This window comes from Hypanus sabinus, chromosome 11 (assembly GCF_030144855.1).
Source record: "Hypanus sabinus isolate sHypSab1 chromosome 11, sHypSab1.hap1, whole genome shotgun sequence".
In the NCBI taxonomy this organism is placed as follows: domain Eukaryota; kingdom Metazoa; phylum Chordata; class Chondrichthyes; order Myliobatiformes; family Dasyatidae; genus Hypanus; species Hypanus sabinus.
Genome location: NC_082716.1, coordinates 42,957,876 through 42,981,955, shown reverse-complemented (window position 1 = coordinate 42,981,955; position 24,080 = coordinate 42,957,876). Strand labels below are relative to the sequence as shown.

Here is a 24,080-nt window from a genome sequence, read left to right as displayed (position 1 = left end):
AGTGCAAAAAAAGTGTAAAGTTTATCCTTTTACAACGTAAATAATGCCACTGGATGTGGAATGAGTTGTTAGAAATTGCATAAGATATAGAGTAAGATTCTATCTGCAAATGTATTTTGGTCACTGTTGCTGATGTATTAAAAATGAATGACAATGTAATTTCAGTAAGATGCACACTGATTAGACTGTAGATACAACTGATAGGAAGGAAAAGAGTAATCTAACTGAAAATCCTTTAGAAAGGAATACTGAAAATCACAAACACCTTATAAATGTTTAGTATGTGTTATTCAAAGCTCCCACAGGAACATAGGAACGTAAGAAATAAGGAATAAGCCATCTAGCGCTTTGAGCCTGCTCCGCCATTCAATAAGATCATGGCTGATCTGACCATGGACTCATCTCTACTTGCCTGCCTTTTCCCCATAACCCTTAATTTCCCTACTAGGCAAAAATCCATCATGCATTGTCTTAAATATATATACACTGAGGTTGTCTCCGCTGCTTCATTGGACAGAAAATTCCACAGATTCACCACTCTGGGAAAAGCATCGTTCCTGCCTCTAACTTGTCTATTCCTTTCATAATTTTATGTGTTTCTGTAAGATCTCCTCTCATTCTTCTGAATTCCAGTGAGCACAGCCCCATGTGAATCAATCTCTCCTATTAGTCTAACCCCCTCATCTCTGAAGTCAACCTGGTGAACCTCCTCTGCACCACCTCCAAGGCCAATATATTCTTCCTCAAGTAAGGAGACCAGAATTGCACGCAGTACTTCAGGTGCAGCCTCACCAATACCCTGTACAATTTCAGCATAACCTCCCTGGCCTTAAATTCAATCCCTCTAGTAATGAAGGCGAAGATTCCATTTGCTTGCTGCACCTTCAAACCAACCTTTTGTGATTCAAGCACAAGCACTCCCAAGTCCTTCTGCACAGTTTCTGAAGTTTCAGAATGTGATTGTTTATGAACATTTATATATATATATATATCTATTTTTTTTTCCCCCAAAATCCAGTAGAGTTGCCCAGATTATACAACATTATTTCTTGTCCAATTTTTACAGGTCTTGTTCTGATGTTTTTTGTTTTAAAACAATTTTGTTTTCTTTGGTGTTGCAAAAATGTGATTAATTTTGATTACTTCTGTTTTCAAATATAAAAAATTTATTTTCACTTAAGCTTTTTTTCCCTCTTTATTTTAGACAAGTCAGTGTATGTGGCTGATGCAGGCACTGGGATTCCTGCTCTCTGCTCTTCAAGTGGAGGAAATCCTTAGGAACCTGCACTCCCTCATCAGCCCTTACATCCAGCAACTGGAGAAACTTGCTGAAGAGCCGGTATGTACAATGAAAAGCCAGCATCTTTACAAGATGCATATAATCCTGAAACCAAGATTTCAAGATTATATGCAACTATTTGAACTCCTTGTTCGTGTCATTCCTCCAGCAGTTTTATTTTCATCTTTTCTCTGTAGTAAGGTGTTTTATGCAGTTTCCTTACATCCTGAATCTCAAAACATTGCATCCTCTATGTCAGTTTCTTTAATTCTAAGAATTATAAACACCATAGAAATACAAGGGCATGGATAAACAACTATTTGGCACAATATTGATTTGTATTCAAGCACATACATTAAAACGTTATTTGATTTTTAAAGTGTGCAATTAAATTTGACCGCAATTTAATTATTGGCACTGATTTAAAATACTTGAATTCCCTGCACCAATATGTATGCAAATAATATTTCCTGAAAGTCAACACTTCCAATCTTAGCAAGCACTTTCAAAAGAATAAATAAATGGTTAATGTTTCCTGAAATATGATAAAATCAAAGGCACGGAAAGCAGATTTAATCAGTTGAAACTCTCACAGTTAATGTTCAAGACCTCTCATTTGAGCAAACTACTGAATTTTAAGCATTTCTGCTATTTTTCTTGATCACAAATGTATGTGGCATATTATACCAAAGATTTATCCTTCATTAAAAATATCCTATCGTTCTCAGAAGGCTTCTTTGTAAGTTTTAATGTACTTCTATCTTTTTCTTTTGTATTATTTTCAGTATAATTTAATACATACCATTTAATTCTAAGTCATATTTTTTCTTCCTCCTCATATTATTTAGCTTGCTGCTTGATTTTATTTTCTTAGTTCAGCCATTTTTCATTGAGAAATAAATCTAAATTGATTTCGCCATACCTTATCCAACACCTACCTAATTTTGGCACATGTACTTTATAAAGCCTGCAGGACTGTCTTTTTGATGTGATTTGCACAACACAGAGGACCATTGGATTCAAAAAATAAAAAAGAAGACGTGTTGAACATGTACAAATGCTGGTTAGCTACTAGAGTAATGTGTGCAGTTCTAGCTGCACACTTTAGAAAGAGTGCAAAACCTTTTTACAAGAATATTATCAGGAATACTTACTTTTACTTGGGCCCTTAGCTCTGAAGTGGAGCATAGGCCATTGATACCTCCATCTCCATCGTCCTTTGAGGTTGATGGTATGATTGGAGTTCATCAATGATTCTTGCAATCCATTGCATCCACTGTTCAGGGCTTTGGCCTTTGCAGCTTCACCACAGCTCTTTTCCATCTCTCACGATGGGGATGTAGGGTTGGACTTTTGAGAGGCTTTTTTAGGAATGAGCATCTATAAAGATGGGGAAGTTGGGATTGATGTCTTAGAGCATAGAAAACCTTTGAAAAGACTTAGTAAAGAATGTACAAGTTTGTGATTGATGTAGATCTGGTAAGTAAAGGGAATATATTCTCAATGGTTAATTGTGTAGTGGCACGTAAAAGAAAACTTTTCTGAGGAATGGTTAGGAACTAAAATTCAGTATGTGTAAAGGTAGTGGAAATGCAATCAGTTAATGCTTCAAAAGGTAGTTGATTAGTGTGATGAGACAGATGGGAAGCTGGAATTTCTAATACCCAAAATTGGATATTAGCAGTTAGATATCTGAAATAAAAACTGATTAAAATTTGGGAATGCTCAGCTGAACTGATGGAAGGGCTTGAACTTGAAATGTTAACAGTTTCTATCTCTAAAGAGGCTGCCTGCCCTCCTAAGTATATTCAGCATTCCAGCATTTTTGAGACTGATGGGAATGCTTTTCTAGGAGCTGACATGGACCTAATGGGATAAATCTTGGTGATCACATAAGAAAACTGTGTCCTATTCATTATACTACGCTACCGTGCTGCCCCAAATGATTTAATTTATTTTTTACTTGAATGTACTGCATGGGCTGGAAAGGCCTGTTCTGTGCTGTATTTCTAAATCCAAAAATTTTTTGGGATGACACAGTAGTGTAGTGGTTAGCCCTGAGTTTTACAGTATCAGCGACTCGGCTTCAATTCCCACTGCTGTCTGTAAGGAGTTTGCATGTTCTTCCCATGACAATGTGGGTTTCTTCCCACAATCCGGTTAGTTGGTGAATTGGTCATTGTAAATTGTCCTGTGATTAGGCTAGGTTTGTACGGTGGCACAGCTCAAAGGGCCAGAAGGACCTATTCTGCACTGTATCTCCATAAATGAACAAAACATTTTTAAATCCTTAATGCCTCATCAGTATTACTAATTGAATTATGTTTCCCAGTTCAGACATTAAAATTCAAAAGTCTTGTTGCTGCTTTTTGATCCTCATCTGTGTTTCTCATTAATTCCACTTTTCAAGTTGTTGTATTTTATCGACAGAAGAGAGCCAGGTATTGCATAATTGTATAAACGTTGATTATCTGTCAGTCCCTATTCTTTTCCCACATCCTTTTTAAAATTGGATATCTTCATCACTTTTTAGAAGACTGGTAGTAAATTTTACCTTTGGTGCTGATTGATCCAAATAAGCCAACGCGATTTAAAAAAAAAATTAACTCCTTACTCCTTTTTGATCTCTATGCAGACTTTAAGGATTTTGCAATATTTCGTATTTATCAGTCTTAAATTTATCCTCTGCAATTTCTTTTCAACTTCCGTAACTCCCATTATAATCGAAAGTCTGGCAAGCTTGTATTTAGTTTTAAATATAAAACTGTTTCTATAGTTGAGACATAAAAACTCTTTTCTTTAGCCAAGTGAAATCATATGTCAGGTGACCCATGATTCAGATTTTTAATAAAGCTAGATTCACGTATGATCTCTTTTTTGCAGCTTATAGCTTATAATGGAGTATTCCACATAGACGTGCAAGATATCTTACAAGTTCTTGCAGTTGGCACCCTAAAATTCTCCAGTCCATTTACAAAGTCACAGAACATTTTTAATGTTTTCAAAAATAAATTTGTCTCCCTGACTTTCCTTTCTATGTTCATGCTCTTTGTTTTATTAAAAGCCATAATTAATATAATACTTTAAAGTAGTGGGTTTTAAAGTGGGGATTTGCGACTGGGTATATAGATCAAAATCCACTAAATAGGTTTGGAAAAGATCAGTAATATGTGATGCAAAGAGTACAAATAATAAGCAGGAGCAATGTGCAAGGGAGAGCAAAGAAAAAGCGAGGTTGGGGAATTGCATGCCCTGTGTAAAACTTGGTTGTGCTTAATACACAACAATAACGATATGTGATATTGAAATAAATATGAAGGGTCATTTTTTTTTAATAACACTGCCTTTTAAGGTTTAACCAAAGTGGTTTTGTTGCATCTCCAGTTAGATTTATAGTTGATTGTTTATTGTTATTGAATGATGTTGGTTATTGAGTGACGTTGGTTAAGGTGGGTCACTGGAAAAAAATTATAACTAGTTCTTTGAGTAGGTTTACTTATATTCATTGTTAATTGACTATTGTACTGGTCATACTGTTTTTTTAAACATGAGCCCTATATTCTAATACTGTGGAGCTAAAAAGATATTTTCATAAAAATATATAAATAAATTCACTGACTTTCTCCAAATTATTTCCAAATTATTCTAGGATGAGTATAATTAAGGTAGAAAAATTTGCTAATTTTTAGTCTTGTTAGCTGCTTCAGAATTTATCCTATTGACTCTAAAATCTTCTAAGATATTAACAACTTAAAAATAGTGTGGCAAATAAGCAATATTCTAACCAATGAATATTCTGTCACAATGGTTAAAGCCTTGTATTTTTGGAAGCACCTTTAATGTAGTGCAGTGGCTTAAAATGATTCACTTTAGCATTCCTGAACAAACTTTGCACAGTCTTTGTGAAGAGATTGGCTCTAAAATAAATCTTGCAGGAAGAAAAGCCGAAGGAGATGTGGTGAATTTTGTTTGGTTTTGGGCTGACGTTGGAAGGAGTTACTGACACTTAAAGCCGGAGAAGTTTTAAGACGCAGTAATGGCGGAGTGATTAAAATGATGAATGCTTAAGATTTTGAAATTGGATAAGTACAAATATCTTTGGAGGAGATCTTTATAAAGCCACCTTCAATTTATAAAATCCAACTTGCTTAATATCTCCCTCCTAATGGATGAATATTAGTATTGGGATTAGCAGGATTTTCATTGCTCATCTCCCTAATTCATTTTGGTACATTTTTATACTCCTAAACTGTAGTTAATTCCTGTCTTCCAGGAGGTTTTGCTACATTACTTTTTAATTTTTATTTTAATTTTCTTATTTATCCATTTTGGTTTATTTGGATATCTATTTTGCAAATTTTATCTTGCATTCTACAGAACTCTTGTGACCCATTGGTTTAATAAGCGAAAGTCTATGTAATCAGAAAATATAATAACAGTTTTTAAATTGGGGGAGAAAATGTTTTCACTGGCTGCTTTATCATTAACTGGAGGCCACAGAACTAAAATAAATTTTAACAGATTGGAGGGGAAGACAAGGATGATAAAAAATCTTAATGCATTTCCTGAAAGGATGCCCATAGTGGATTCATTTGTATCTTTCAAAAGAACTCCAGTATGTAATTCAATGGGTAGGGTTACAAAGCTGTAGGGGAAAAAATATGGATAATTAGTTGCATACTACTGGCAAGGGTAAAATGGCTGAGTATGCTCCTTGTGTATATGATTGACTGCAGTCAACTTGAAAACTTTTGTCCTCTTTTGATCCATAAAGAGCTCTGTTCTTTTAAAGGCTAGAACTTTCAAATCTCTTACTATCTTTCCTTTTGGTTAGTCCTGACGAAGGGTCTCGGCCCGAAATGTCGACAGCACTTCTCCCTATAGATGCTGCCTGGCCTGCTGTGTTCCACCAGCATTTTGTGTGTGTTATTTCCAGATTGTTGCATTGAGTATTCATGGCCTCAAGTTTCATAGTCTGCGTGCTACCCTTTATTCAAACAGTACTTTTGCATTGCAGTAGTGACTATGCTGTGTCTTGTGTTTTCCATTTGTTAAGTTGCTGTATCTTCCATTCACTCAGACCATTAGCAAAATAAATGACATTTATGTTTAAGATGGTATTCCATTGTTGCTGTCTTGCAGTTCCTCCTTGCTATTATGCATACTCTGTCCAACCTGGATGTATGGTTATCTTGTCTGACTTGCCAAACTGTTGAATGCTCTTCCTCTACTTAATTTCATTTTCTGCAGGCTTCAAGTCATTTATGACTTTTAAAATTCTTCCTTAACAGAATATGGATTTTTATTTTATTTGTGATCCTTGGGTTTAAGTTCTAAACTATCAATTACTTGTCCATTTTGCCCACTAGAATTCTGCTTCTTTGTCTTATGGTCTAGAATTGAGTGAAAACTGAAGAAAATGGAAGGTAATATGAGAAATGTATGTGTGTTTCGAGGACCCGATCAAGTTGTATTTAGTGTCCTTTTAAATGTTCCGAAAAACATTATGCAGTTAAAATTAATTGCTACTACTTAAATTTAAACTTAAATTGCCTCCAAATTGAGGCTACTGTAAAATGAAGCTGAAATTCAAAAAGTGCACATATAATTGTTCATTTAAAATTTAGTCTCAAATGTTTTGTATGTCTCAAATATTTCATATTTTGCAATCAAATAGCAGTGATTATTATCTAGAAAAATGCCCTAACTATTTTGTGGTAAATAGAATCAATCGAAATTGGTTAACTAATTTGCAGGACATCGGGTTAATAGGTTTTTTTGTAGTCAAACAGTGTCTTGAAATCTACAACTGGACATGCCTTTTAACATACCTCTGTAACAAACCAGCACTATCTTCTTTCTGGATTAAAGTATCAGGATGGATACACAAGTGAGACTGAAAGCTATATTTTGATTTAGCAGAAAATAGTCTATGCCGTATCAGTAGAGAGAATAGACAAGTTATGTCAGCTGTTGTGTGATCACAGTATGATTTTGTAGGCATTTGCTTCTGTTTCAGATATGAAGTATTTTTTCCACAAGTGGTACATCCTAGATTTGGATACTGTGCAGGCAAAAATCCTTAATGTCATGACCGAGAGTTCTGTAATAGCGAATGTGTTTTGTACATTGTTATTGATGCTATACTTAATATATGCATGAAACGTGATTGAAATTGTACTTGTATTTTCTGTGCATCATATTGTGCATTCTGTGGCCAACCTTTTACATTCTATGCGTCAATTTTTTCATACCTGAGTTCAAATGCGCCATACAACTCATGTACTCCCATTCAATTCTTGTAAAAATATGTTAATATAGACATATTTAGCATTTTTACATGATATATTGATTTAATATAAAAACAGGTAAACATTACTTAATGAGACTTTTAACAAATATATTTTGTTTCCTTTTGATTTCTTCCTTTTTCTTAATCACATATTCTTTCTGTAACTCAGACCCAAGCACTAGCTTCAGTTTTCCTTCTATTTCAGTCTGATGTTGTGTTTTATAGTGTCTATTAAGATCATGTCTTCTATTATGTGAGAAAGTGTTTTCACAAGCAATGCACAATGGTTTTCCTGACGGACCTGCTATAAATAAGAACTCATTTTCCCACTGTTCATTGAATTCACACTTACTATCACTTTCTGCTTTTCTTTTGCATTGTGATGGGTAACTGAATGTAAAAACAAGGCTTGATTTTCGAAGAAGTACAAAACTGCAAATGTTCACAAAGGACGAACAAAGCACAACTCCGTAGCACACGAGTGTTAATTGTAAACTGACTGGCAAAAACCCGCAATGCACCGCTGGTGCAGACACCTGGTGCCTCGGGATCAAACAAGTATCAAATGTGTATTGAACAGTTATGGAACGACTGCAGAACAGAAGTCCTTCTTTCCTAGTTTGACTCATTGAACATTTTTTTAAAAATTGAAAGCAGATTAATGTGAAAGAAGATAACATTCGTCAAAAGATGTGCACGAAATAATAAAATCGCTAAAAATAATTGCTAAGTTTTAGATTTATTCTCGGTAAAACCCATTTCTAGCTCTAAGCTACTTGAATTCCTGTTATAGGTTTTTTTTCCTGCAAATCGGTTTTTGGTTAATACTTCTTGCATAAGTAGGCTTACTTTTTTATTATCACTGTGGTGCAATGCGCCACTTCTAATCATCCAATGCGTCACTTTTGGTGCATGCGCCATAGGTTGGCCATCCCTGCATTAGACTGTTCGATGTATGGCTTATAACTTCACTCATCCCAACATTGCACTGACTCCATAATCTATAGACTCACTCTTAAGGACATTACAACTCTTGTTCTCAATACTTATTGCTTATTTACTGTATTTATTATTGTATTTGTATCTTCACAGTTTGTTGTCTTTTACACATTGGTGGTTTGCCTGCCTGTGTCATGGGTGGTTTTTCATTGACTCTTTTGTGTTTTTTTTATATCTACTGTGAGTGTCCACAAGGAAATGAATATCAGGGTGGTATATGGTGACTATACTGTGTATACTTTGATAATAAATTTATTTTCAACATAGTTCAACTGCTTTAAATACTTGATGTAAATTTATATCAGTAAGCCTTGCTGACTCTGCTTCTGGTAGGGTCTTTGTCTTATTTTCAATTCTGCTTACGAAAATTTAACCTTTGTTAAAGTATCTTGTCATGCAATTGCATACTTTCAAGTTCAAAAGAATATTTCTGCCAGTCAGCTTCAAGAAAGCTTGGTCGGCTTCTCACCTTTCAAATAATTTTAACTATTATGTTGCTCTAGCACAGGTCACTCACTGATAAGTACCCAGCTAATAGAGTTTAATTGCATGTATCTTGTAACTGCACTGGTGAAATTTTGTTTTGATGTGCTGGGAAAATTAAAAAGAATTGCTACCCACGGCTCCAGTGTCCTGGGTTTAGCCCTGACCTGTGCGATCTATGTGGAGTTTGCACTTTCTCCCTGTAACTGCATTGGTGTTCCAGTTTCCTCCCATGTGTCAATGGTCAGCACCATGTTGGTGGGCTAAAGAACCTGGTTCTGTAATTTGAGTTTAATTCTAGGTTCCCATTGAACCTGCAAACTGGATTTTGATAATCACTTTCTTGAAATCTGTTATTGTTACAATTATCTCTGTAACTTCTGGTGTCAATTTGATTTAATTAATTTTCATAAATAACAAAGTAACTTGGATTGCTTTTATTGTTGTTCATTTGTAGATGTGTATTTAGAAAATTATTTATTCACATTGCAAAATTAATTATGTTTGTTATTTAAGCCTTAAATTAATTGCGAGTGATTTTTGGATGTTTTTAGGCAAGTGTGCAGGAGGAGGTAGAAGAGATTATTGGCACTGTGGTGCTATTTTAATGTTCTATATTCATTTAGAGGAAATACTGACTCAACAATGAGTAAGTTTGAGTTCCAGTTTAATTGACATTCAAACAGTTACATGAATATGTCCAAATGAAAGAGTGTTCTTTTGGAGCCAAGGTGCAAAAACACAAAACCAACAGCTAAATACAGCACATATAATTATGATTACAGAAAAACATAATTACAAGAAATAATAATATAGCCTGTCCCTGAGTATTATAGCTGTAGATGATTGTGCATGGATGTTGTCTTAGAGCCAGGTTTCTACAAGAACAAGTAAATGTCGTAGATCATTCTGTGACAGCTTTGGTATTCCTAGCATTGAGACACTTCTGAGCTATTGCTGGTTGGATTTTCTGATGCACAGTGGGAAGTTGCTCCAGAATTTGATGCTAATACTCCCTAGAAAGTAGGCATTCCAACACCAAAAGTTAAAGCACCATCTCTCCAACTTACCACATTCATTTCCCGAGGGGCAGTGCTGGTGAGCTGAGGCCGTGGTTATTAATAGGCAATGGAAGACCAACAGAATGGAAGATTCTCCAAATTCTGTATGTATTGTTGCCCTATAGAAGATTAGTGAGTGATAATTTGAATAAACTGTCAATTGCTCTTTTACAGTAAATGATATTGTTGCTGGCCCCACCGCATCTGTTAGAATCATAGGCTCCTGTACAATATAAACCAGATATCTATGCAAGATCTTCACAGAACCTCCCTTTCTGTACATTAACTGAATTGTGACATTGTTTGGTTCAGTTATTAAGTTGTTTCATTCCACAGAAGAATGTTAAATTTGACACAAGGCTTTTGGTACAATGGTACATCTTTTGTGCATACTGATCCAAGGTAAATATATACACATTGTCCACTTAAGTGGGTCCTTTACTCAAGTTTAACAAAAGGGGCTGGAATTGCTTTAGGACAAGTTTCATGTTTTGAAAGGGTATTAAGGGCAGAGTGTGTGCTCCAGTTGATATGCCCAAGGCAGGGGTAAAGATGCACAATTTTTAGTGTGAGCTGTTGCTGCTTACTGACATTTCAAAAGTTGCAGGCCTGACTTAAAATGTTAACTTTCATTTGCCACTTGAAGACAAATTGCAAGTCTCAGGGTAAGTTAATGGGGAAAAAATTGGTGGCAAAATTTATCCCCTTTGACATATGATAAAGTTGCTGGTGTTAATAGTAGTAGCTGTTAAGGATATTCAGGAGCGGAGTTAGTCAGAGGCCTGCAAAAGTTCTGTGCTCAGAGGGGCATTGTGATTCTGATGGCAGTTGAACATGGACTGGGGAACCTGGCCTCCAAACCAGTTTAAATCTGAGGCAAATAAAACAAATAAATGAAAGAAAGTGGCTGCTAGGAGGGAGGTAGTAGATGCACTTTTTATAACCATTAGTTGAAATGGCTTTCATTAATTTTAGTGCTTTTAAATTTTTTGAAAAAATTCGCAAGCTTTCAATAACACTGATAATTTTGACAATTGGTGGCAGCTCCCTCCTGCTGTCAAAACCATCCAGTGACAGCAGCAAGCTGTCTGCTGGGTATGCCTTGGCCTCTGCTGAATAAACTGCAGTTCAAGACAGGGGCAAGGGGAAATCTTTTGCATTGTTGTATTATAAATCGTAAATGGCTGAAGACCCAGGATAATCCATGGGGCCTTCTAATAGTAATAATGTGCCAACCTTAAGCTGATCCATTTCTATTCTTTCCTTTAGTATTACGTAAATGAATAGTTAGTTCTGTGCAGGGAGAAATGCTTCAAGACTTGCCAGTTGTGGTATTGAGATCATGGGGAGTACCAGTTTGAAAGCTGGGGAGACCACAGGATCGTTAGGGAAAATTGAGTCATAAAGTGATGGATGTTAGAATTAGGACCAGGGGAAATGTTGTAAGGAGATGGTGGGAGCCACTGTTGAGGTTAGACACTACTGACACTGGTTCCCAGAACCAGACCAAATCTACAAAGAGCTACTCGGACCCGACTCTACATGCCTGCCCCCTTGTCATTCACAGGTCACACACGTGCCTGTAAATAAGAGGGCATGTATGAAATTTATGTAAATGGCACCCAGACATGCGATGCATACTATTGAATGTAACGATGGATGTCTGAGTTCCTAATGCATTGATGTATTTGTTCAACATGTGTTTGGTATATTGAGGAAGAAAGTCATTGTAATGTGGCACAACACAAACTTGAACTACTTTACCTTAATGTACAGACTGAGTTTCTAGGCCAAGGACTTTATGAATGCCTTTGATAAGGTATTAGGTGGAGATTGAGTGCAGAAAAAGGAATGAGGAACGTTAGAAATTATAACAAAGTATTTATTGCTGTTTCAGAGTTAGGTGAGTTTTACAGTGTCGTTGAGAGGATTGGAGATAATTGCTTATCTGGCTGTGTTAGATGGAGTTACTTAGATGTAATGATGGCTCCAAAAATAAAAATAGAGTAAGACTTGAGACCTGAATTTATAGGGAAAGGTTGAATAGGTTAGGACTTAATTCCCTGAGGCATAGGAGAATAGGGGACATCTGTTGGAGGTGTGCAGAATTATGAGGGATATAAACAGAGTAAATACAACAGGCTTTTCACTGAGGTTGGGTGAGAATAGGACTCGAAACCTTAAGTTAAGGATGAAAAACAAAATATTAAGGGGAACCGGAGCTTGGATGCCAGTGGATAGGGTGGATGCACGTTTGATTTCAACATTTAAGAGAAATTTGGATAAGTACGTGGATAGTTGGGATCTGGAGGGCTGTGGTCCAGTTGCAGGTTGATTGGACTAGGCAGAATAACAGCTTGGGATGGACTGTTTTTACATAGAAACATAGAAAACCTACAGCATAATACAGGCCCTTCACCCCACAATGCTGTGCTGAACATGCATTTACTTTAGAAATTATCTAAATTTCTCAGATTTTCTAAGCTCCATGTATCTATTGTATCCGCCTCCACCACCGACACCGGCAACCCATTCCACACACTCACCGCCCTCTGCGTAAAAAAACAAAAAAACTTACCCCTGACATCTCCTCTGAACCTTCTTCCAAGGTCCTTAAAACTGTGCCCTCTTGTGTTAGCCTTGGGAAAAAGCCTCTGACTATCCACATGATCAATGCCTCTCATCATCTTACACACCTCTATCAGGTCACCACTGATCCTCCATCGCTCCAAGGAGAAAAGGCCAAATTCACTTAACCGATTCTCATAAGGCATGCTCCCCAATCCAGGCAATATCCTTGTAGATCTTCTCTGTACCCTTTCTATAGTTTCCACATCCTTCCTGTAGTGAGCTGACCAGAACTGAGCACAGTACTCCAAGTGGGGTCTGACCAGGGTCCTATATAGCTGCAACATTACCTCTTTGCTCCTAAACTCAATCCCATGGTTGATGAAGGCCAATGAACTGTATGCCTTCTTAACCACACAAACCACCTGTGCAGCAGTTTTGAGTGTCCTGTGAACTCTGACCCCAAGATCCCTCTGATCCTCCACACTGCCATGAGTATACCATTAATACTATATTCTGCCATCATATTTGACCTACCAAAATGAATCACCTCCGACTTATCTGGGTTGAACTCCATCTGCCACTTCTCTGCCCAGTTTTGCAATCTATTGATGTCCTGCTCTAACCTCTGATAGCCCTCCACACTATCCACAACAACCCAACCTTTGTGTCATCAGCAAGTTTACTAATCCATCCCTCCACTTCCTCATCCAGGTCATTTATAAAAATCACAAAGAGAAGGGGTAAGTACAGAACCCCGAGGCACACCACTGGTCACTGACCTTCATGCAGAGTATGACCCGTTTATAACCACTCTTTGCCTTCTGTGGTCAGGCCAGTTCTGGATCCACAAAGCAAGGTCCCCTTGGATCCCATGCCTCCTTACTTTCTTAATAAGCCTTGCATGGGGTACCTTACCAAATGTCTTGCTGAAATCCATATACATTACATCTACTGCTCTACCATCAGCGACGTGTTTAGTCACATCGTCAAAAAATTCAATCAGGCTGGTAAGGCACAATCTGTCTTTGACAAAACGTACAGAAAAGCTGGATGAACTCAGCAGGTCGGGCAGCATCCGTTGAAAGAAGCAGTCAGCGGATGCTGCCCAACCTGCTGAGTTCATCCAGCTTTTTTGTACGTCTTGATTTGACCACAGCGTCTGCAGTGCACTTTGTGTTTACTGTCTTTGACAAAGCCATGCTGCTATTTTTTTGTAATCTATTTTTTAATTGAAGTTCATCATCAAACAAAATTTCCATAAGTGTATTTCAGATATCGTACACGTGTGTGTGTGTGTGTATATATGTGTATATATATAATACAGTCATATATGCCTTAAATCTCCCCATAATATTTATCTGAGGTATACACTTATAGAAAAGAGAGGAAAGAAAGAACAAGTGAAAGAAGAAAACTATGTACAAGTAGGGAGTGTTTTTTTTTACAACTTATTGATTTGTGAGGATAAAATCAGGCCCATGAGATGTTATGTCGTTAAACCATTTTTCCCAGTATGAATCAAATTGTTCCAACTTATGATTAACAGATGCTATTATCTTCTCCATTTTGTAAATGTCCATTGTAATTTCTATCCATGCATTTAAGTTTGGGCTCTCCTTGATAACCATTTCCTAGTCAGAGTTTTTACCAGCCACCAGCAGTATATTCATTAAATATTTATCTCTTTTCAACCATTCTTGAGGAATGATTTCTATTTCTGATCATATTATGCCTCTCCAAATGTTAATAAATCCTGCCTCTCAGGATCTTCTCCATCAACTTACCAACTAACCACTGTGGCTGTAGTTTCTTTTGACTCTAATTAGAAGACCAAAGGAAACTATAAAAACATTTCCATAACATGGTGAAATGTGATTTAAAAAGAATAATGTAAGGGGGATGTCAGATATCAAAAATAAAGCAGCATTTGAGTCAGTGTTGCAACTAGGGAGAATATATTTAGAGTTTTAAAGACAACACCTCCTCTTGATGAGACTATATAAAACACTAATAGAATTGTAGTTTTTTTATTGCTTCCAGTGATATAGTGGAATTATTGAATATTCTAATAGTCTCCATAGCAGGACAAATGTTAGAAAAGGATTAACATAATAGGATGTTTGATAACGTTTTTTTTAAAAAAACCCATAAGAATAAAAAGAATCTTCTTTTATTCATTGATGCAGATTATGGGGTGATTTAGAGATCTGATAGAAATTATGCAACCATCAGACCAACAGATAAAAATAGACCACTTCTAGTGATTGGGAAGCATCAGGAAAGCAATGTGAGACTGGAATTCACTGCCATGTTTAAGGGGTGAGGAAGAAAATTGATGTTCATGGTTAGTTTGGATAGTGTTCTAAGTTGAAGGGACTTGAAACTGCTGGATTAACTATAATGCAAACTGTTTACTTGCCTGCAGGTAAATAGTGATGTTGACAGGCTGAGCATATGGTTTATTTCTATGTAACATCAGTGTTATTTGTACATTCGACAATGAATGCTCTCACTCTAAGGGGAACTCATTTCTGTAGTGAATGAAGCAAAGTATTTTTGCTAACAGGCCATGTTGAATTCTGGAGGCTGAGGTATCGATAGACAGGACGTACAGGGAGGTGGTTACACTCAAGTTGCAGGACATAGGCAACAAGGTGAGCGTTAGGACGGAGAAAGGAGATAGACAGCTAATGCAGAGTACTTCCATGGCCTTTCCTTGAACAATATGTATACTGCTTTGAATACTGTTGGGTTGATGACCTAGCAGAGGAAAGCCACAGGCACCTGGTCTCTGGTACTGAGCCTGGCTCTGCGGCTGAGAGGGGAAGGAGGAGAAGACATGAGCTGTAGTGATAGGAGGTTTGTTGGTTAGGGAACAGAAAGGATGGTTTGTTGTCTTCCAGGTGCCAGAGTCAGGGACATTTTGGATTGAGTCCAAACACTCTTTAAGTGGGAAGATGAGCAGCCAGAGATCGGTTCACATTGGTGTCAATGATATGGGTATGAAGGGTGACAAATCTTGCAAAGTGAGTTCAGTGCTTATTTAAAGGTTGGGACCTCCAGGCTTGTGATCTCAGGGTTACTATCCATGCAGGGGGATAGGAACCAGAGCACCAGAACCGATAGCGAAGAGGTTGTGGAAAAAGATGTTGTTAAGCTTACATACAAAGTCAGGAATGGAAAGGTTGAGCAGATTGGGACTAATGTTCTGAGCTGCATATCTTTCAATGCAAGTAGTATTGTAGGAAAGGCGGATGAGCTTAGGGCATGGATCAGCATGTGGAATTACAACATTGTAGCTATTAGTGAGACTTGGTTGCAAGAGGGGCAGGACTGGTGTTTGAATGTTAGATGTGATAGAGTGGGAGGGATTAAAGGGGGAGGGGTGGCATTGCTAGCCAGGGAAAATGTCATAGCAGTTCCTAGTCAGGACAATCTGGTGAGCTTGTCTAGTGAGGCTCTATGGGTAGAATTGAGAAATAAGAAATGTATGACCACATTAATGGGATTATATTATATACCACTCACTAGACAGGATTTAGAGGAGCAAATTTGTGGAGAGATTGCAGACTGTTAAAAAATACACAAGGTTGTAATAGTAGGTGATTTTACCTTTTCACATATTGATTGGGACTCCCATACTGTAAAAGGCCTGGATGGGAAAGAGTTAGTCAAGTGAGTTCAGGAAAGTTTCCATAATCAGTACATTGAAGCTCCAACCAGAGAGAGAGAGAGAGACACCAGATCTATTAGGAAATGAGACAGGGCAGGTGATAGAAGTTTGTGTAGAGGAACACTTTACATTCAGTGATCCTAATGCCATTAGATTCAAGGTAATTATTGAAAGGGTCATTGGGTTGAGGTTCTAAATTGGAAAAAAGATCAATTTTGATGATATCAGAAAGAATCTGGCAAGTGTGGATTGGGATAGGCTGTTTTGGCAAAATTGTACTTAGCAAGTGGGAGGCCTTCAAAAGTGGAATTTTGAGACTACAGAGTTTATGTGTTCCTGTCAGAATAAAAGGCAAGGATATCAGGTTTAGAGAACCTTGGTTTTTCAGAGATATTGAGGCCCTAGTTAAGAAAAAGATGGAGGTGCATAGCAGGTACAGGCAGGCAAGAAAAAATGAGGTACTGAGTATAAGAAATGCAAGAGAACATTTAAGAAGGAAATCAGGATGGCTAAAAGAAGGCATGAGGTTGCTCCAGCAGACAAGGTGAAGGAGAATCTTAACAGGTTCTACAGATATGTTAAGAGCAAAAGAATTTCATGGGACAAAATTGGTTCCCTGGAAGATCAGAGTGTGGAGCCAGAAGCAAGGGGGGAGGTCATAAATGGATTTTTTGCATACTTATTTACTTGGGAGATGGAAACAGAGCCTACAGATGTGAGGCAATGCAGCACTGAGGTCATGGACCCTTAACAGATTACAGAGGAGAAGGTGTTTGTGTCTGGAGGTGAAGTAGGATGGATAAATCTCAGGTCCTGTGGGAAGTTTGTGCAGAAATTGCAGGAGCCCTAGCAGAGGTATTTAAAACAACCTTGGCGATGGGTGTGGTGCCGCAGGATTGGAGAATAGCTAATGTTGTTCAATTGATTAAGAAAAACTCAAAGAATAAACCAGGAAGTTACAGGCCAGTGAGCCTGACATCAGTAGTGGCTAAGTATTGGAAGGTATTTTAAGAGACTGGATATAAAAGGACAGATTAGAGATAGTCGACATGGCTTTGTGCCTAAGTTGTGTCTAACCAATCTTATAAGGTTTTTTGAGGCAGTTACCAGGAAAGCTGATGAAGGCAAAGCAGTGGATATTGTCTACATGGGCCTTAGCAAAATGTTTGACAAGGTCCAGCAGGGGAGTTTGATCAAGGAGCTTCAGTTGCTCAGCATTCAAGATGATGTAATAACTTGGATTAGTCAGTAGAAGAAGCCAGAAAGTGGTTGTAGATGGTGCCCTGTATGACTGGAGGCCTGTGACTAGTGAAGAAACTGCAGGGATCAGTGCTGCATCTGTTGTTTTTTATCATCTATATCAACAATCCAGATGATAATGTGGTAAACTAGATCAACAAATTTGTGGATGACACCAAGATTGGAAGTGTAATGGACAGCGAGGAAGACTATCAAAGTTTGCACTGAGATCTGGACTACCTGGTGAAAATGGCTGAAAAATGGCAGATGGAATTTAATGCAGATAATAGTGAGGATTTGCACTTTGTAAGGTCAACCAGCTTAGGACTTGCGTGTGAGCAGCAGAGCTCTGGGGAGTGTAGTAGAACAAAGGAATCTGGGAATACAGATCCATAATTCTTTGGAAATGGTGTCACAGGTAGCTAAGGTTATAAAGAAATTTTTTGGCACATTTCCCTTCAAAAGTCAAAGTATTGAATAAAGGGGTTATGTTGAAGTTGCAGAAGATGTTGGTGACGCCTAATTTTGAGTATTATGTTCAGTTTTGGTTGACTACGTACAGGAAAGATGGTAAATTGTGGTAAACTATCACCACAAACAATAAATATACGAGTGAAGGCAAGGCTGATTCGAGAGTTGAGCTGTGCAGGTGCAATGCAAGTCAGAGCATGGCATGTTCGAGGAGAAATGTTCAGAGTGAGGTCGAGGCATAGTTTAGATGGAGTTGCAGCGAGCAAATCATAGAGGAGTCAGTGCAGGGGAATTTCAGAGTCTGCCTGCCTAAACCAAGAGCGAGGTTGGATCAATCCAAGCACTGAGCTGCTTTGGAAGGGTTGAGTATGGGTTAGTACGCGGTCTTGAGCAAGGTGGCGGGGTACGGGCCCAGAGCATATTGCTGTGGCAGAGCCTGGGTCCTACTGCAGAGAACGGCCTGGTGTTTGGAGATTTAAATGTCGACTCAGATAGACTGGTAAGGCATGGTGTCGGGAATGGAGACAAGGATCAGGCCAACTCTACCCATTCTTCCACACCATTCACTGTGCTCTCTGTGGTGCTGAGGCTGTCAGACTGCTATGTGCTTTGTGTCTGCGAGCTTCACAGCAATTTGCCCTGTTTTGTGATGAACTGAGACTGAGGTTATGGGCCTACTCCTTCTCTGTGCTCTGGGTCTATTGACTCAGTGCTGAATGCTGTTGCTTGTTTTTATTGTTTACATGGTTTGAGTTCCTTTTCTCTCTCTCTGCATTGGGTGTTGCTTTTTTTTAAATTGGATTCTTTCAGGTTTGTAGCTTTGTGGCTGCCTGTAAACAGAGGGATCTCAAGGTTGTATAATTTATACATACTTTGATAATAAATGTACTTTGAACCCATTGAATAAGATTGAACGAGTGCAGAGAAAATTTACAAGGATGCCACAGGGACTTAAGGACTTGAGTTATAGGGAAAGGTTGAGTAGTTTAGGACTTTATTCCCTAGAAATTAGAAGATTGAGGGGAGATTTGACAGGGGTATGCTAAATTATGAGAGGGTATAGATAGAGAATGTCCCGCTTGGTGGCACAATAATATCAGTGCCAGACTCTGGAGCGAAGGTTCCCAAGTTTGAATCCAAGCCAGGTTAAGCGTTGAGCTAGCAACTCAGCCTCGTAAAAACAAGAATAGCTTGCTACGGAAACACCGTCAAAAGTCGGTGCCCCGATAACTCCAATGCTGTGATAAGGGCTATTCTTCTTCTTCATAGATAGAGAATGCAAGCAGGCTTTCTCCATTGAGGTTGGGTGAGACTAGAGCTAGAAGTCATGAGTTAACGGTGTAAGGTGAAATCATTAATGGGGAACATGAGGAGAAACAGCTTTACTCAGAGGGTGGTGAGAGTGTGGAACAAACTGTCAGCAAAAGTGGTGGATGCAGGGTCAATTTCAACATTTAAGTGAAATTTGGATTGGTACATGGATGGATGGGGTATGGAGGGCTGTGGTCCAGGTGGAGATCAATGGGACTAGGCAGATTAATTGTTTGGCACAGACTAAATGGGCCAAAGGGCTTATTTCTATGCTGCAATGTTCTGTGACTCTATTGAATCTGACTACTTGCCCTTGTGCTATTGTATGTGAAATCAGGGACAAATTCCTATCTATTTAAATCTTTAAAATTTGTGTTTTATGCATGGCAAGAAAATTAGAATTTTTTTGGCAATTTTGTGTTTTTCTTTCTTTGTCTTTTGTAAAAATTAGTACTTAGAATACTTTATAATTTAGAGGATTTTGAATGAATCACAACATAATGTTATGAAAATGATTCAACTATTGAGTCCTTGCAATAGCTCATGATGGGCGATTGTTAGAAATACTCAACAGTTTAGGCAGTACCTGCTGAGAAAGAAACAGTAATTCCTAACCATAATTCCTTATTTATTTAACCTCCTGAAGAGTAATTATTTACAGTTACAGTGCTTATAAAAAGTATTCACCCCGCCTTAGAAGTTTTATTATTTTACAACATTGAATCACAATGGACTTAATTTGGCTTTTTTGACACTGATCAACTGGAAAACTCTTTCATGTCAAAGTGAAAATATCTCTACAAAGTTATCTACATTAATTACAAATATAAAACACAAAATAATTGATTACATAAGTATTCACCCCCTTCAAGTCAGTATTTAGTAGATGCACCTTTGGCAGCAATTACAGCCTTCTGTGTGAATAGGTCTCTATTAACTTTGCACATCTGGACGCTGCAGTTTTTCCCCATTCTTTACAAAACTGTTCAAGCTGTGTCATGGGGATTGTGAGTGAACAGCCCTTTTCAAGTCCAGTCACAAATTCTCATTTGGATTGAGGTCTGGACTTTGACTTGGGCCACTCCAGTACATTAACTTTGTTGTTTTAAGCCATTCCTGTGTAGGTTTGGTTTCATGCTTGGGGTCATTGCTTTGCTGGAAAACAAATCTTCTCCCAAGTCACAGTTCTCTTGCAGACTGTATCAAGTTTTTCTTCAGAATTTCCCTGTATTTTGCTGCATTCATTTTACCCTCTACCTTCACAGCCTTCCAGGGCCTGCTGCTACTTGAAGTATCCCCATAGCATTACGCAGCCAACACCTGGTAGGGTAGTGTAAGGTAGGGATGGTGTGTTTTTGATGATATGCAATGTTTGGCTTATGCCAAATGTAACGTTTAGTCTGATGGCCAAAAAGGTCAATTTTGCTTTCATCATGCCTTCTTCCAGCTGACTTCAGAGTCTTCCACATGCCTTCTGGCAAATTCTAGCAGAGATTTCATGTGAGTTTTTTTTCAACAGTGGCTTTTTCTTTGCCACTCTCCCATAAAGCTCTGAATGGTGAGGCACCCACTAACAGTTGTTCTATGCACAGTCTCTCCATCTCAGCTACTGAAGCTTGTACCTCCTCCAGAGTTGTCATAGGTCTCGTGGTGATCTCCCTCACTCGTTCTCTTCGTACATGGTCACTCAGTTTTTGAGGACGGCCTGCTCAAGGCAGATTTACAGCTGTGCCATATTCTTTCCATTCCTTGATCATTGACTTAACTGTACTCCAAGGGATGTTCAGTGACTTGGAAATTTTCTTGTATCCATCTCGTGACTTGTGCTTTTCAATAACCTTTTCCTGGAGTTGGTTGGAGTGTTCTTTTGTCTTTGTAGTGTAGCTTTTGCCAGCATACTGATTCACCAGTAGTTGGACCTTCCACATACAGGTGTATTTTTACTGCAGTCAATTGAAACACATTGACTGCACACAGATCTCCATTTAACTAATTATGTAAATTATAAAACCAATTGGCTACATCAGTGATGATTTGGTGTGTCATATTAAGGGGGGGGTGAATACTTACACAATCAATTATTTTGTGTTTTATATTTGGAATTAATTTAGATCACTTTGTAGAGATCTGTTTTCACTTTGACACAAAAGAGTCTTTTACTGTTAATCAGTGTCAAAAAAGCCAAATTAAATAAACTGTGATTTAATACTGTAAAACAATAAAACATGAAAACTTTGGAGGGTTGATTACTTCTGATAGGTACTGTATGTCTCAGCATAAATTTCTGCTGATGAATGCAATTCCTTTCACTTTTGTGCCTAAAGTAGTTTGTATTTTGGAAAATAGATCTTTGTGTTGAATATTTATTAATATAATATTGTCTTTCTGTAATCTGTTAAAATTCAGATTGAATTGAAATCACCCTCCATTCATTAAACATCATGTGTGATCATCAGAAGGGGGGAATAGAAGATGAACACCAAAGCTGAATGTAGGTTGCATGCTGTTCAGAGGACAAGTTTGATAAATGCTAACTATAGCCTGGACTAGAAAATATAATTGCCAGTTACATCTTCATTCTTAGTATTTTCTTTCCCACTGTATTTAAAGTCTTTCCTTTATTTGTTGAAAGCTCTCTTTTTTTGATAGCTTTCTTTGATGACTCCTTAATTGTGCAGAAGAGTGTCAGTAATAAACTGCTTGTCAGAGTGCCTTGTAATTTAGGGGCAATAACGGATTTACGAAACCAAGAACTTGTCACTACGTTGAGAGTTTTATTATTGGTTGTGTTATACCAATTGGTTGCATGTAACTTTTCTCTTTGCAGAAGCCTGACAAACTTCTGATTTTTCTTCAGTTATCGGGTAAGTCCTTTTGAGAGCAGAGGGGCTGGAGTTAATTAATCTAACTAGAATATTCAAAAATACTATTTATAATCTGGCTGCTAACTATTAAACCATTACATTCAGTAAATGGCAAATTTCAAATTGCATCTCAATTTTGAAATTAATGCTCTTATTAAATAAGAATTGATTATAATTTTTTAATTGGTCTGAAGTTAACAATTTCTCAACCAGTATGCAAAAAGATTGAATCAATGTACCAATAGCTCAAAATACATTGAAAGAGTCCCATTGAATTCAAAGCTGCCTTTTCTGCAACCATAAGCATCACTTTCAGCTGTTCCATTCGATTTATGCTTTCAAAACATTTAAGATGGGTTAATTGCCTTGGGGAAACACCACTTTGCTGCTGCTTTTTTGGGAGGTTGCACCAATCATTCTTGCAGATAGATTTGTTCACCTTTTGTAACTCTAGACACAATGAAGATAAATAATCTGGTTTGTATTAAAAGGCAAAAGGATTATGAGGATCTAATGCTTGGCAATTGAGTTGGGAAGAGTGAGAATAGAGTCCAAAACAATTGTGTTGCCATGGAGTGATGTATGGTCTCTGGCAATCACGTTGAATATGTAAGCCTTGTATCTTCAGTTTCTCAGTTTCCTGATAATTGATTTGGGAATGCCTGATGAATTCCTTACCATCATTGCACTATCATAAGGTGATGAAGTCCAGTTATAACATTCTGAATGTCTTCCTGCTAAAATTAGTTACATTTAACATATAGAGTAAATCTTTCTGAAATGGGAGAGGAAAGTAAGGCACTAGTTGCTTACATTATAATAGTTGGAATAATGATGCACATTTATTCATGTTTTTGCTATAGATTTATGTTTTAATTGGCCATTTCTTATGACCATAAGACTTAGGAGCAGAATTATGCCGTTTGACTTATCGTATCTGCTCCACCATTCCAACTTAGCTGATTTAGTGTCCCTCTCAATCCCATTTGCCTGTATTCTCCCCATTGATGGGCCTGATTAATCAAGAACCAATCAACCTTTGCTTTAAATATACTCAGTGACTTGGCTTCCACAGTTGTCTGTGGTAACAAATTCCACAGACTCACTGTCCTCTGGCTCAAATAATTCCTCATCTTTGTTCTAAATGGACATTCCTCTATTCTGAGGCTATGCCCTCTGGTCCTAGACTCCTCCAGTAAAAAAAACATCCTTGCACATCCACTCTATCTAGGCCTTTCAATATTTGATGAGCCTCAGTAAGATCCCTCCTCATTCTTCAAAATTCCAACAAGTACAGGGCCAGAGTCATCAAACACACTCCATACGTTAGCCCTTTCATTCCTGGAGTCATTCTCATGAACCTCCTCAGTGCAAGCACATCCTCTCTTAGATAAGATGCCCAAAACTGCTCACAATACTCCAAGTGCAGTCTGACCAGTGCCTTATAAAGCTTCAGCATCACATCCTTGCTCTTGTATTTTAGTAATTTCAGATGTATACTTTTGTTGAATATTGCAGATTTTTTTGAGAGCTCTCTGAGTCATATTGGCTTATCTATTTGTACTTGTCTGACTTGATGTGTACAGCAGATTTGGAGTTAGTGATTGGTTAAACATGTCTCCCATGGTGGTTAATTGCATGTAAGAATCAGGTGAAATTGTAAGCCTGTTGTTCAAAAGTATTAAGCCTTTAATGCTTTTAAGATTCATTTGCAATTTATTAGATTGAACATTACATTAATATCAGGTTAACAATTACGAATGTATAAATAAAATTTAAAAGATGTGTGAAATTGAAGGTGCTCTCCAACTTCATGCCTGTATAGGTGAACATATTT

General features: G+C 37.6%; 1 protein-coding gene across 1 annotated transcript in view; it reads left to right on the top strand.

The window, feature by feature from the left end:
* Window positions 1–24,080, top strand: part of ipo13b (importin 13b) — a 132,443-nt gene that overhangs the window by 56,803 nt on the left and 51,560 nt on the right. The window contains exon 10 of the mRNA XM_059984219.1: window positions 1,205–1,339. Coding sequence (XP_059840202.1) covers window positions 1,205–1,339 — 135 coding nt within the window. The remainder of the gene's footprint in view (window positions 1–1,204; window positions 1,340–24,080) is intronic.